Source organism: Vanellus vanellus (assembly GCF_965231255.1).
Source record: "Vanellus vanellus genome assembly, chromosome: 4".
NCBI lineage: Eukaryota > Metazoa > Chordata > Aves > Charadriiformes > Charadriidae > Vanellus > Vanellus vanellus.
The window spans coordinates 30,313,136-30,325,532 of record NC_138909.1 but is presented as its reverse complement, the minus strand read 5'-3'; the positions used below and the strand labels follow the sequence as shown (position 1 = coordinate 30,325,532).

Below are 12,397 nucleotides of genomic sequence, written 5' to 3'. Positions count from 1 at the left end.
AGTCTTGTCTTGATTGCTATATAAAACCAGCATGCATTAAATAGAATAATGCTTTACATGAGAAGTGTGGGGATTTTAATATCAGACATAGTAATGGATAATGTAATGTTTGAAATAAAATCCAGGAAGTCTTCCAAGAAACTTGAAGCCTAATTCATATTATTTCTGTGTACTTTCCCCCTGAAGCTAATTAATGTTTTCAAATATTGCCATGCAAAGTCATGTGTTCCTTTTTTAACCATATCAGAAAAGAATTTTGTTCATTTTAATATTAAAAATCGCCCCGATATTTTTTCCTGGATTTTTTTTTTTCTTATTTAATAATTGAAAACTTTCTGTCCTGATCTGTATATGGCATAGGAACATGGAAGACTCATTAGAGGCAGGAATGATAATAGGAAGATTGAAGTAAATGTCTCAGCAGAAGGCTGACAAGAGAAGGCTCAGCAAAAAGCAGAATTTTCTCCCGAAAATTCTCCAGAAAGTGGCCCAGATGGAGAGAAAGAGTGGCTTTCTTCCATGGCTTGTCAGGAATTCTGCTGTATAGAAGGTGAGGTATGCAGTATGCAGTGGTACACTGGTAGTGCTTTGTCGCCAGAGCTACGATTCTCCAACCTGTGAGATGACAGCTGCCATATTTTTATCTGGAATTGCCAAGGCAGAGCTCTGCAGGCATGTGCAATGTAGTGCTTGTGCAGTAAGTTGTTGAATATAAATAGTTCATGTGCACCCGGTAAGTCCGGTGCTTACAGGAAGCATATGACTGATCCTACACAAAATACATGAGTTGTAGGTGGATGTGCAGCATATCCTTTAAATGCCTTCCAAAAGCGTCAGACCAAGAGAGAGATATTCAGTGATTGTACACTGCACTTGTAATAGCCTGCACTTACAAAAATGCTTCGGACTCGCTGTGTGTTCTTGTTGCAGTTGATTGAAGTGCATATAATGCACGTGTCTGGGATGTCCTGGTGTACAGCGGCTTGTTCGGAGCTGTGCTGTAGTAGTTCTGACAGAGCTGCTCTTCTTCTGGAAATTGAGGGCAAGTGAAATCTGGAAAACATGTTCAGGAAAACTCAGACATATGGCAGCCTTATGCAGGTTCCTCTTAGGTAGGTTGTTTACAGCTGCAGGAAATAAAAAGTCAAAATGCAGCCTGTCAGGTTATGATACTGCCAGCAGTGTGCTGTTTGCCTGGTGTTTTCTGTTTATGGGCCAGCAAAGAGGAAAGACTGTTGGCATTGGAGAATACACCCCAAAGTTTCGTGGGGAAGCAAAGAATCAACTACAACAAGTAATTACCTCAGCTGATGTATGTCTTCATTCCCCAAATGCTCCTTTATATCCCAAGAAGTGAATTCTAGATTTGCAGACTTGGTAGTTGCTCTAAGTCCTTGGCTGTGTAATCCTTCTGCTTCAGAACAGAGGCCTGGTGTTTAAAAGGTGATTAAAACCACACTGGTGCTTCTAGTGTCCTCGAAATAGGGCTTTTAGCGTTTTTATTTTTTCTTAAAATTGGCCTCAATTAAAACATACTTCTTTTCCAGCTGTCCAACAGACAACAGATAATAGTGCAGCGCAAAGGTCTGTGTATGCAGCAGGTTATACAGGTGTGACAGTAAAACCTTCCACTGCTTGTTCAAAAAGACATTCTCTCTGGTAATCTAAAGTGTTGGTTTCAAAGTCTCTTGTTGCCCAAACCATTACATAGCACCATGGCACGTCGAGTGCCAGCCCAGAGAATGTGGCGACTGCAAGTATATGGCACAGGAGAAGACAACAAAGAACTGGTTTTGGTAATGAGGGAAATAGTACCCAACAGGGTCCCTTTGAACGTAGGTGTACTTGTGCACCACTTTACTGTGGTCTTGTGGATACAATTTGATAATTACTGGTTGCAGTACTAATGAGAAAGTGGGGAGAAGATGGCTCTACAGGAGTAGACAGTTAAGACTGCTCTATAGCAACCATGAAGCAGGGGTAGAATGTTAAATGCTGGGCTTAGTTTACAGATCTGTTGTCTGGACTGGTTGAGTGTTGTATACATTAGGTTGAATCAGTTGTTGGCTCTGGTCGGTAGTTTTATGATGATGATTCAGCATTAGTATTGTCTTTCCTTATAAAGGAAAACAGTTTGCTTCCTGCCTCTTTCTTCAGAAATTCAGCTGTTATTGTAAATGATTGGAATTAGCTGTTTCCTAATGGTTGTTTTGAGAGCACATAGCCATTGAATTAGACTTTCTGCTACAAACCCAAGTAATTTCCCAATTAGCACCTTAAAGGATCACCTTTAATACTGCCTTCTGCAGCTTTTCTACTTAAATCTCTCCTTATTTCTTGTCTTTTCTTCGTCTTAGTCTTTTCTCATTCTTCTCCGGCTGCCAGCTACTTCCATCTGCCCCTTTGCTGATTCATTGTTCACTGCATGACCTGCTCTGTTTGTTTTTGGGAAGAGAAAAAGACAAACTCCTTCACATTCACTCTTCCCTCGATTTCCATTTAAACTTTCTCTCTTTTTTTCTTTTTTCTTTTTTTTTTCATTTCCTATTTCCATTCAGTAGCCCTCACTCCCCCCGCCCCCTTTAATCTCTTCTATTTGTTCCCCTGTGATCATGCTGATTGGCCTCTGTTGCTTTCCTGTGCTGGGAATGAGGCAGAAAAGACACAGTTAGCAGGAGGAGATGGCTTCTTGTAGGAGCTAAGAGAGGATCATCCTGCCTGCTGCAATGCAGTAAGATCTGATGTGGGGATAGACCAGAAGAACTCTTATCGCTGTGTTTCTATGAACAGCACAGTGTTTCATCCCACCTGGAGCAACCATGGCATGTAGTTACTCGTTGAAATGATAAGGGGACGATATTTAGTAGATAGGATTAGATCAGTGTGTTTCACTGTGGTGGGTGTGTCTGTTTGGCTATGCTTCCTGCTCTTCTGGCTCCTAAGCTGTTGAATGTAGTATTTTCTATCGTTAAGACTGGCAGTTACAGTAGCATTTACTGCATGTTGTTACAAGGGTTAATAAAATCCGTTGTTTAGTTTTCTTTTAAAATACAGTTGCTTCTTTATTTCGTGGGGATGGCACATCTGTCCAGGATAATGCCACTTAAAAATATATTTTTTTGTTGTTTGCAATTCTAGGAATGCTTTAAGGGAAGCTGGGCCACTCACAAGTTATTACACAAGAAAGCAAGTAAGTACATTTTTTTTAACCTATTTTAATATTGTTTTGAATTTGCTTTGTCCTGTGCAGCCAGCTCTAGGTGGCCCTGCTTGAGCAGGGGGTTGGATCAGATGACCTCCAGAGGTCCCTTCCAACCTCAACTGTTCTGTGATTCTGTGTCTTAAGAATGGTGTGGATTTTTCCAAGATCCCTGGCACTGGATTCAGCATATCTGAGATTTTGTCCAGTTCCTGGTAATCTAAAGTTTTATGTAAAATTTCAGAGACAGTGGTACAGAAATCGCTGTTTCTGTTCCCTTTTCTCTTTGTATGAAGTATTCCTTGAGCTATGTTGCCAGGTATATGAACAGAGAAAGAGGGACGCTGAAATAAAGGACAAAGAGAGTAATAAATCATTATTGTAAGGCATTGCCAGGCTTGTTCCATCACAGCATTTTCATGTCTGATGCAGTAAAGTGGGAAAGGTTCTTGTGAAGTTTTTGTGATTGGACACTTGGTGGAATGTAAGCAAGCCACTCAGAGTGCAGCTGTTCTGTACACTTGGGGTCTATCACTTTGGGGAAAAAAGAAACCAAAGGAAAATGCTTTTGTGCGCTGATGCAGCCATTGATAGGAGAGTGTATTATAGCTATGATTTTGCTAAGTTTATTTGAAGGTAATAAGAGTATCTGTATGCCTTAGTTACAGCTGGTAGCTCTGGCACAGAAATACTGGTACTTTTCCCTTACTTGAGTAGTAAAAATAATTCATGAGTTTAAAATCAAACAAACAAAGGGAAAGAGCAGACCCCAATTTTGCCCCCCTTGCCTCCTCCCTCCCCACCCCCCTTCCCAACTTCTTCAAGCCCTGCTTAAAAGTGAGTTAGGATTAAAAGCAAGTGGCATGGCAGAAAGTCAAATCTTCAAGTCATTTACATCCTCCTTTCCTAAGACCCAGTAAAACTCATTTTTCCTTGATAAATGTTGCATGGTTAATAGGTTGGAGTAGCACAGGCAATTACAAATGTTTTGTCTCTCTCTGCCTTCCCAGTGTAGGTGTCTCATAGTTCACACGGGCATTCTGTATCCTGTTACTTCGTACCTGCATGGATATGAAATTGTCTTTGTTAGTAGTTTTAGTCATTCTTGGGTGCAGTCCTCTAATGCTGTTGTTTATCTGACAGCAGAATTTTTTGTGATACCACTAAATCCATGATCTTGTTGGCTTCCTGGATAACTGCCGAACTCAAGCTGAGCGGACTTGGTTCTGATAGCCCTCAAGACCTCTATGCAGCAAACTGCTGAAGCATCTCAAGGGAATCTAAAATACTGCTTCATTAAATCTTTGGATTTTTAAACTATTACTTCTCAGCGGTTCGTCTGATCTGAATGTCATATGAGCAGTTGGCTCAGATGACAGCCACAGACACTGAGAGGAACTCATGTCAAGGTTTGCTATGGCAGACCTTTTGCCATCTCTTCATTCTTTTGAGATATAAAAAGAGAAAACAAACTTAATTTATCAGGTTATGAGTTAAAGTTTAATGCTACCATGCTCTTTCTTAACTGATGCTGCCTCTTCCTGAGTAAATAATTTTTCTCTTGGTAATGCTCACATCTACTTGCTTCAATCTGCCCTGTTAGCGCTGTGTTATTTGTGAATGAAGTCAAGCAATGGACCATGTCAGACATGAATTTCACAAGGTTGAGAGAGGTGGGAACCTCCGGCAGTTTGAGATCATCTTGTAAGGTGCATGCACTGCCTGTCCTGAAATGCAGAAGTTGCAGCACCCTCACATCAGATCTGGAGGGGTAGTAGGCTCTCTATATTGAAACTAACATAACAGTTGGATGCCCTCCTTCCCACCCCAGGTCATTTCTGTCACTGTATGCTAAGAGAAATCACAGTGCATCTACATCATCTACAGTGCAAGAGTATTAATTGAAGGGATAATGAGCATTTCTGTAGAAATATTCTTTTTCCGAAGAATAAAAACAAGCACAGAACTTTTAGAACTACAAATGAAGAGCAACTTAAATAAATACTACACTTCATTTGTGCATTCAGTACTGCTGTCCTGACATTCCCCAGTTTGCTATTAAAAAAAGATAGAGTTGGCAGGATATGAATTTTGAATGTGAAAATCTTAAGGGCAATACAAAATGATAACTGCTACTTACACTTTCATATATCAATTTCTAAAATGCCAGAAAGAGTAAAATCTAGACTTATAAATTCCTAGGTCACTTCCTGGACTCCACCGTTATTATTCTTAGTACGACTGATTTTGCTCCTGCAATTTTTTTCTTTTTTTTTTTTTTTTTTTCTTTACAGAAGATGAAAAAGCTAAGCGTGAAGTTTCCTCTTGGACCCTGGAAGGTGACGTTAACACAAATCCCTGGTCTGGTTATCGATATACTGGTAAACTCAGGCCACACTATCCACTGGTAAGCAATAGGTGCCACTCGTTTCTACAGAACGCAGAGGTGCTGGAGTACAAACAGACCAGTCCTGACCTGATTACCTCCCACATTTTAGCTGAGAGAGGAAAGCTTCTTAAACAATCTGAACCTGATGGCAAGGACACGTATGAATGTGTCCTTGTTGTGATTCATTTTGATTTAACTTGATCTATCTCTTGGTATATTTAAAATAAAGGAAGTGCCTATGAGGTAACATGCACCAGTAATAGGCTTAAGCTCATACATTTTGGCTGTACCTTTTGACATTTATTCTGCAAAAAGCTGCTGCTAGTTCAGACGATGTCTTCTCATAGCTGTTCACTGTTCTCACCAATAATGGAGCAAACTGTTTTAGAAAACCTCAGGTGAATTAATAAAGAATTTAAATAAATAAATGGGTTTATATTATTTAATGTAAACGGTTTGAAATAAACTGGTGAGTAATCTGGTGGGCAGCTCTGCTGAAGGAACAGAGGTTATAGTAATCTCCAGTCCTGGAATGGTGAAGAATAACTGAGGTCAGTAACATCTTCAGCTGTGAAAGGTGGGTTTAGAAGATGACCTCATTATAGCTGTATTTTCAAATTGATATAAGTTTGTACATGGAATAAGCCAAAGTTTTTACTGGAATAATGGCATTTTATGTGTCTTTTCTAATTGGCCTGTGCTGGAAATGCTGGCCTTGTGGCATCATTTCTGTAGTCTTCTCCATCTGTTACAGTCTCATCAGAGAACAGGTTAACAGAGACTGAGCCTGGGTGTGTTTGTTAGCATCCCTGGAGAAAGGGTGGTTTGTATTTGTCACTGGCCAAGTAATTTAATAGTGTTATGGCCGAACACTTGCTTTTCTGTCTTCTGACTGCTGTAGGATTGATGCAAATGAAACAATAGTAAAAAGTGCTAATGACTAGGATGATGCTAATAGATACTAATAACCAGAGAGAGAAAGGATGTATTTGGAACCAGTGCATTTGCAGTCTGGAAAGTAGAAGAATAAACACTGCAATAGAACAGGGATAATATGTTATAAGCCCAATTTCATTTACTTGACACATGGAAGTTTGATTTTTACAAAGCTGTGAAGTTGGCTATTAGAGGTTGTATAATATGAAAGCAATAAAGAGTAACAGGGGAATCTTTGAGAAATGAAAATTGGAACTGTTTTGGAGTGTTTGCATACTTCACAACTCTAAGTGGAATTAGCCATATTTCACTGTATTTAATTTTGCTGCATGAGTCTCTGTTTTTGTGACTGTAATAAGCATTCTTGCAATCTAACCATCTTTGACTATGATTTATTTAGACGCCAACAAGACCTGTGCCAAGTTACATTCAGAGACCGGATTATGCTGATCATCCACTAGGTAACTTGAAACAAATCACAATTATGGAGTGTTATGTTTGCTTTCTATTTTTCTTTTAATTGAAAAAGCCTTTATAGCATGAAGGAGATACTGGAGAAGGGAAGCTCTTCTTTTATCTGTTCTTCTCACTCTACCTCTTCTTCCCCCACATTAACTTACTGATTTTTCCGAAATAATGGTTACAAGTGTTTTTTGGAAGTCCAGAGTTTGTAATGTGTTATCTTTCAAAGGTGTTCAGGGAAGAAAAGAAAAAAACCATGCAAGTCCTAGTCCTGTGGTCAACTTCATAACAAACAGCAATAAGTTGACTGTCGCAGGTGAATTCTGTTAAGCCATTTTCAGTGACATCAGTGTATCTGTTGGAAATGTATTATAAAATAACGAAACCAAACAACCGCAGTAAGCAACCCCCAAAAGAAAACGGATAGGAGTTCCAGCTGTTTTTGGACACAGAGGGAATGCGTTCAAAATTATTTGCTTATTGGTTGGTTTTGGTATTTTCCCCTTTTTATATCAGTATCAGTGGTTTTCATTTCCCAAAGAAGCTGCGATAAAGTCTGTTAGAATTATTTTTAAATCTTCAGCTGTTCTTTAGTTATTCTTTACAGAATGTAAATATTTAAACAACACAAAACACTGTCTTTTAGGGGGTCATTCAGCTATAAAACTGAGCTTGCACAGAATCTGGTAGGAAGAATTAACATGTTTTCATCAGCTGGTTATTGCAATAGTGCAACTAGAGATATTCACAAACTTATATAATCCTTTGTGGCTCCTTTAGAATATTATTTACTACTATTTATTATCTCCAAAGCAGCTAAAGAAAAAGAAAGAAAAAGGCTTTTTAATGAATAAAATAATTTTCTTGTAAATCTGTTTTTTAAGGCTGTGTTTTGACTAACTGGACATGATGGTTTTATGCAGTAATTGAACGGGCATCCTGAGCATATGTGGGCATTGTGATACTGTGGAAGACTTTTGAGTTCAAATTAATCCGGATAATGATGATAATGCTATAACTTGGTGGGTTCATTTTACTTTAGTCTGTGTGAGAAAGAACATATTTTTATTGCTATTGGTAAGCTAAGTAAGTTCCTTGATTGGACATGTGTAGCAATCACTCCTCCATATAACATGTTTTTTTTTCCTTTTTTTTTTTCTCCTCCCTCTTTTTTCCTTTCAGGAATGTCTGAATCAGAACAGGCTTTAAAAGGAACCTCTCAAATAAAAATACTCTCATCTGAGGATATAGAAGGCATGCAAGTAGTGTGTAGGGTAAGGGGGTTTTGGGTTTTGTTACAAAGTGCCTTTATTCTTTAAAAATTGGTAGTGATCTTACTGTTTGACAGCATATTTGAGAGTACAAACTTCCAAACCACTTTTGAGCACTGGGAAATAGTTTTGGAAATTTGGTATTTTCTTTTTCGCTCCTTGTGACTCCCAATTCACAGTAAACTTTTTGCAAGCAGAAAGATGATGTGTTTATTGACTTTGTTCTTACTGGTGAGATAAGCTGTGGCTGAAATGTTGTTACTGTTATGAGTATATTTTGTAGTACATAAATGAGAACAGAACTTTTTCCTCTCCTGGAGTTAAAACCAAGTAAAAACTAAAAAGTGAGAGCAAAACAGAGCCCCATCCCTAACAATTTTTGAAAAAGAGCTGTTCAATTGTAAGCACATCCTTGTACATAAAGTCAAACTTTGAAATCTAGGAGGTCTGATTTAAGTTTATGGTATTCAGGGAAATTGTGGTCCAAATCTTAATTGGGTATTTTAGATCTCACAGAGGTGGCTTATTAATATAACCTGTAGACATCGTGAAGTCTTTTTTTAAAGCCCTAGCCTACCCAACTTTCTTAACAATCTCAGTGTAGCTGTAGAAAATAGGTTTCTGATCTTCTAGGGAGTAGTCCTGGTCTTATTTTAAATTGGTACTTTTGTTTCATTTGCAGCTTGCTAGAGAAGTATTAGATGTTGCTGCCATGATGGTGAAAGCAGGTGTAACTACTGAAGAAATTGATCATGCTGTCCATTTAGTAAGGTTATTTTATTGTTCTTCTGGTGTTTATAAGTACTTTCTTCTATCTCTTTATTTTTTGATGATGGTTGTGTGGTTTTCTTTGTTGCATGAATTCCTTTTCTTTACTTTGAACTGTTTCCCAATTGGAAGCTATAGGGTAGTGCAGATGGTACAAATATGTACAGTGCAATGGTAGATTCAAAACTCAGGATCTCCTGGGCCTCTCTCTGTATCAGCTCCTTCCGTGATTTCCAGCTTCAGACTTCCTCTAAGTTTCTTCACCTGTTTTCTTGGTTAACTTCATAAAATTTTCTTTCTTCTAAACCCTTTTTGCTCCACAGATGCAATTATATAAAGAACATCATATCTAGGCCATGGACTTTTTTTGCCCTGTGTTGTTGGTTAAGACGTACAGAGGAGAAAGTTTAATTATTTATGATTGGGAATCAGAACTGAGGGAGAATTGAAACAAGATGTTTGATGCAGTAAGGCAAACTAAAGCCAAAAGCCCGTGAAGTATTTGAAATACATGTTCAAGTATTTTCCCGGCTTAACTATTCATAGATACTAGAATTGTTTAATTTTTATTTTCTTTGCCATCTTCTCTGTAAGGCATGTAAACTGATAATTGAGGATACTTGTGCGCACTGTGGGGAAGGCAACGATTTTGGTATAGTTAAGTTTGTTAGAGAGCTTTTGGGTTGCTTTTCTATCTGCATTTGCAGCTGTTGAGCCAAGATTGCAAGGAACGTACTCTAGTTTGATTAGGCTGGAGGTTTGTCTTGAACTGCATTAAACATTACGTTATTTGCTTCTTCATAATGTCCAGTGTGAACAACTGGTAGTTCAAATGGTGTGATCCCTCCTCAGAAGCTTTTAGAAACTTTTCATGGCAGATTGTTGTTACTGACCAATATGCCTAATTGGTACTTGGCAGTTTTAAAACAGTATTATTTTTAAAAATAAAATAGTTAACACAGTATTATTTTTCTGGAATTGCTCAGTATGTCACATAGTGAGTATATGTATGTACATGTAGCATATATAAAATGTATGTGTCAGTTTTGCAAAAATCCCCAAAAGGTTATTAGAGTGAGTGCAAAGGAAGCAGCTTAAGGTTTTAAAGCTAGAGGTGAAAGAGTGGTGCTAAATGTTATTTTGCCTAGCTTGTGTCTTTTGCAAAAATATTTAAAGACTATTTTTAAGCACCTGGTCTAAGACATTGAAAATGGCTGATTTTTTTAACCAAATAAATATTGCCATACGTTGTTTTCAACATGAATATTTCAGCATTGGTAGTTGAACATAAAAATAAGTAGAAACAAAATTAAAGTAGCTTTACTTTCTTCCTGGTAAGAAATGCAAAGCATAACAAAATACTGTAATGCCAAAAAGTGATTGAAGAATCTTATTTTCAAGAGTCACTGCTTTTCAATCTGTAATTCATATTGTAAAGCTGTTGTGCATATGTTTTTTCTTTGTACAAAATATACTAATGTAAAATGTAACTTGTATTTTCTAAATTAGGCTTGTATTGCAAGGAATTGCTATCCTTCCCCTCTGAATTATTATAATTTCCCTAAGTCGTGTTGTACATCAGTGAATGAGGTGATCTGTCATGGAATTCCTGACAGGAGGCCATTGCAGGAGGGAGATATCGTTAATGGTGAGTGCTATGAAAATTAACCTTCAACATTTCTACCTTCTATCCAGTTAAACCATACAGTAAGGTGAAGTTTCACTAGCGTGCAACATGATTGGAATAGCTCTGAAAAGAGGCTTTTGTTCTCATTTACCAATTAACCTCTGCTCTTTACATATTTAAATTAATGAGTTTATTAAATAAAACAATTTCAAAAGTTCGGTCCACTTTAAGAGCTTTAGAATTCTTCTACTCTGGTCTGTGTATTAGTATAGTGCCTGAGTATTCTACTTGTGGGCTAGGTTCCATTTGTTCCAGACTGTATAAATAGTGAATAAAATGTATATTGAATTATTCAACTGGATTAGTTCTGTGTGAATTCTTAATCAGATGGCTCTAGATCCTTAAGATTTTGCTATGGACATGACGACTATGATGACTGTAAAGGATCCGACTGGTGAGGCATTGTACAGGTGCATGTTAAAAAATATACCCCTTTTTTGAGCATCTCAGCCTAACAGTACCAGCTGCTTTTTGTTCACAGTACTCAAGCTACTTATGCTTTCTTGGGTGGTGAGGGATACTTTTATAAATTACTTAACTGGTTTTTGTTTTCTTATTCATTTCTTCTTGGTTTGGCTGTAAAAATTAATTACATTTGTTTTGTACAAACATTTGCACCTTTGTTTATTGCATTGGTTTGCTTTTCTGTTATCCGTAAATAAATACCCAGCATATCCTAAGGTTTGGCCTACCTCTAGAAGCAGGTTGGAATCCTTTTAGATTGTCAGATACTTGATATATATTAATTTGCAATAATAGCCACTAAGTCTACAGCTCAGCGCTGTGGGTACCAGGCTTTTCAGAACAAGCCTCACAATTGCCGCCCCTTTTCACATCAGGTTTGGTCTGGCTGATAACTTGAAGTACTTGTAGAGTACATGTAACCATTTGGCCAAAGCTACTTTATCTCTTTTTAATTTCAAAGATGATGCCTTTGCACAGCTCTCTGTTGTTGCCAGGTTTTTTGGCATTGCTGGAGTCTAAACTAAGAAGCCCAGTTATGCTTACTACACTGTCTTCATCTACACGTGCCTTACCTCTCCACTATTTGCATGCCAAGGCTGTACCTCAGCACTAGAAAACATCTTTTATAAGAGGGCTTAGTCATACTTTTATTCACATTCCTGGCCTGGCTGCACTTGCCCAAGCCTTGAGCCTTCTGCTTTGTTTTGATGAGGAATAACTAGTTTACTCTTTTGTATCTGAGTAGGTCTTGTTACAAAATGGTCCACATTTTGTGGATTGAAAGTGCATGGGCCCCATGGGTTCAAAAGGCTTCCAAGTCCTGTAGGTTTGCTTTTGGTAAGGTAGTGGCTCAAAAGCCTTTTTAAAAGGAGGAACGAAACGGGGTACAAAGGAGGAGATAAAAAAAGTACTTTGGAGGGAATGTGCCCAGTGAACAACAGAGAGAAGTGCCCATCCTTAGAAGCCCCCGTCTTTATTTAAAAGTTTTTAGCCTGCTGGAAGCAAAAGGTGGCCATGTCAGAGTCCAAACCAGGTTTTTACAATCACAGGAATGCATCATCCAGAAGGTACTGGCAGGTGATGTCTAGTCTAACACCCTGCCCTGAGCAGGGCGTCATAACATTTTGTTATCATACTGTTCCCTGGGAGCAGATGCTTAAACAAAGCCGATCTCTTTGCAAAGTGAGATGTTCTGGCCAAATCTGGCAGTGCCAAGAGAA

The 12,397-nt window shown here is 38.2% G+C and overlaps 1 protein-coding gene across 1 annotated transcript in view; it reads left to right on the top strand.

The window, feature by feature from the left end:
- The window catches only part of METAP1 (methionyl aminopeptidase 1), a gene marked incomplete at its 5' end in the record, with an annotated part of 29,075 nt that overhangs the window by 6,902 nt on the left and 9,776 nt on the right, over positions 1–12,397 (top strand). Inside the window, 6 exons of the mRNA XM_082482367.1 lie at positions 3,139–3,190; positions 5,494–5,606; positions 6,925–6,985; positions 8,169–8,260; positions 8,940–9,023; positions 10,535–10,673. Of these exons, the coding sequence (XP_082338493.1) occupies positions 3,139–3,190; positions 5,494–5,606; positions 6,925–6,985; positions 8,169–8,260; positions 8,940–9,023; positions 10,535–10,673 (541 nt within the window). The remainder of the gene's footprint in view (positions 1–3,138; positions 3,191–5,493; positions 5,607–6,924; positions 6,986–8,168; positions 8,261–8,939; positions 9,024–10,534; positions 10,674–12,397) is intronic.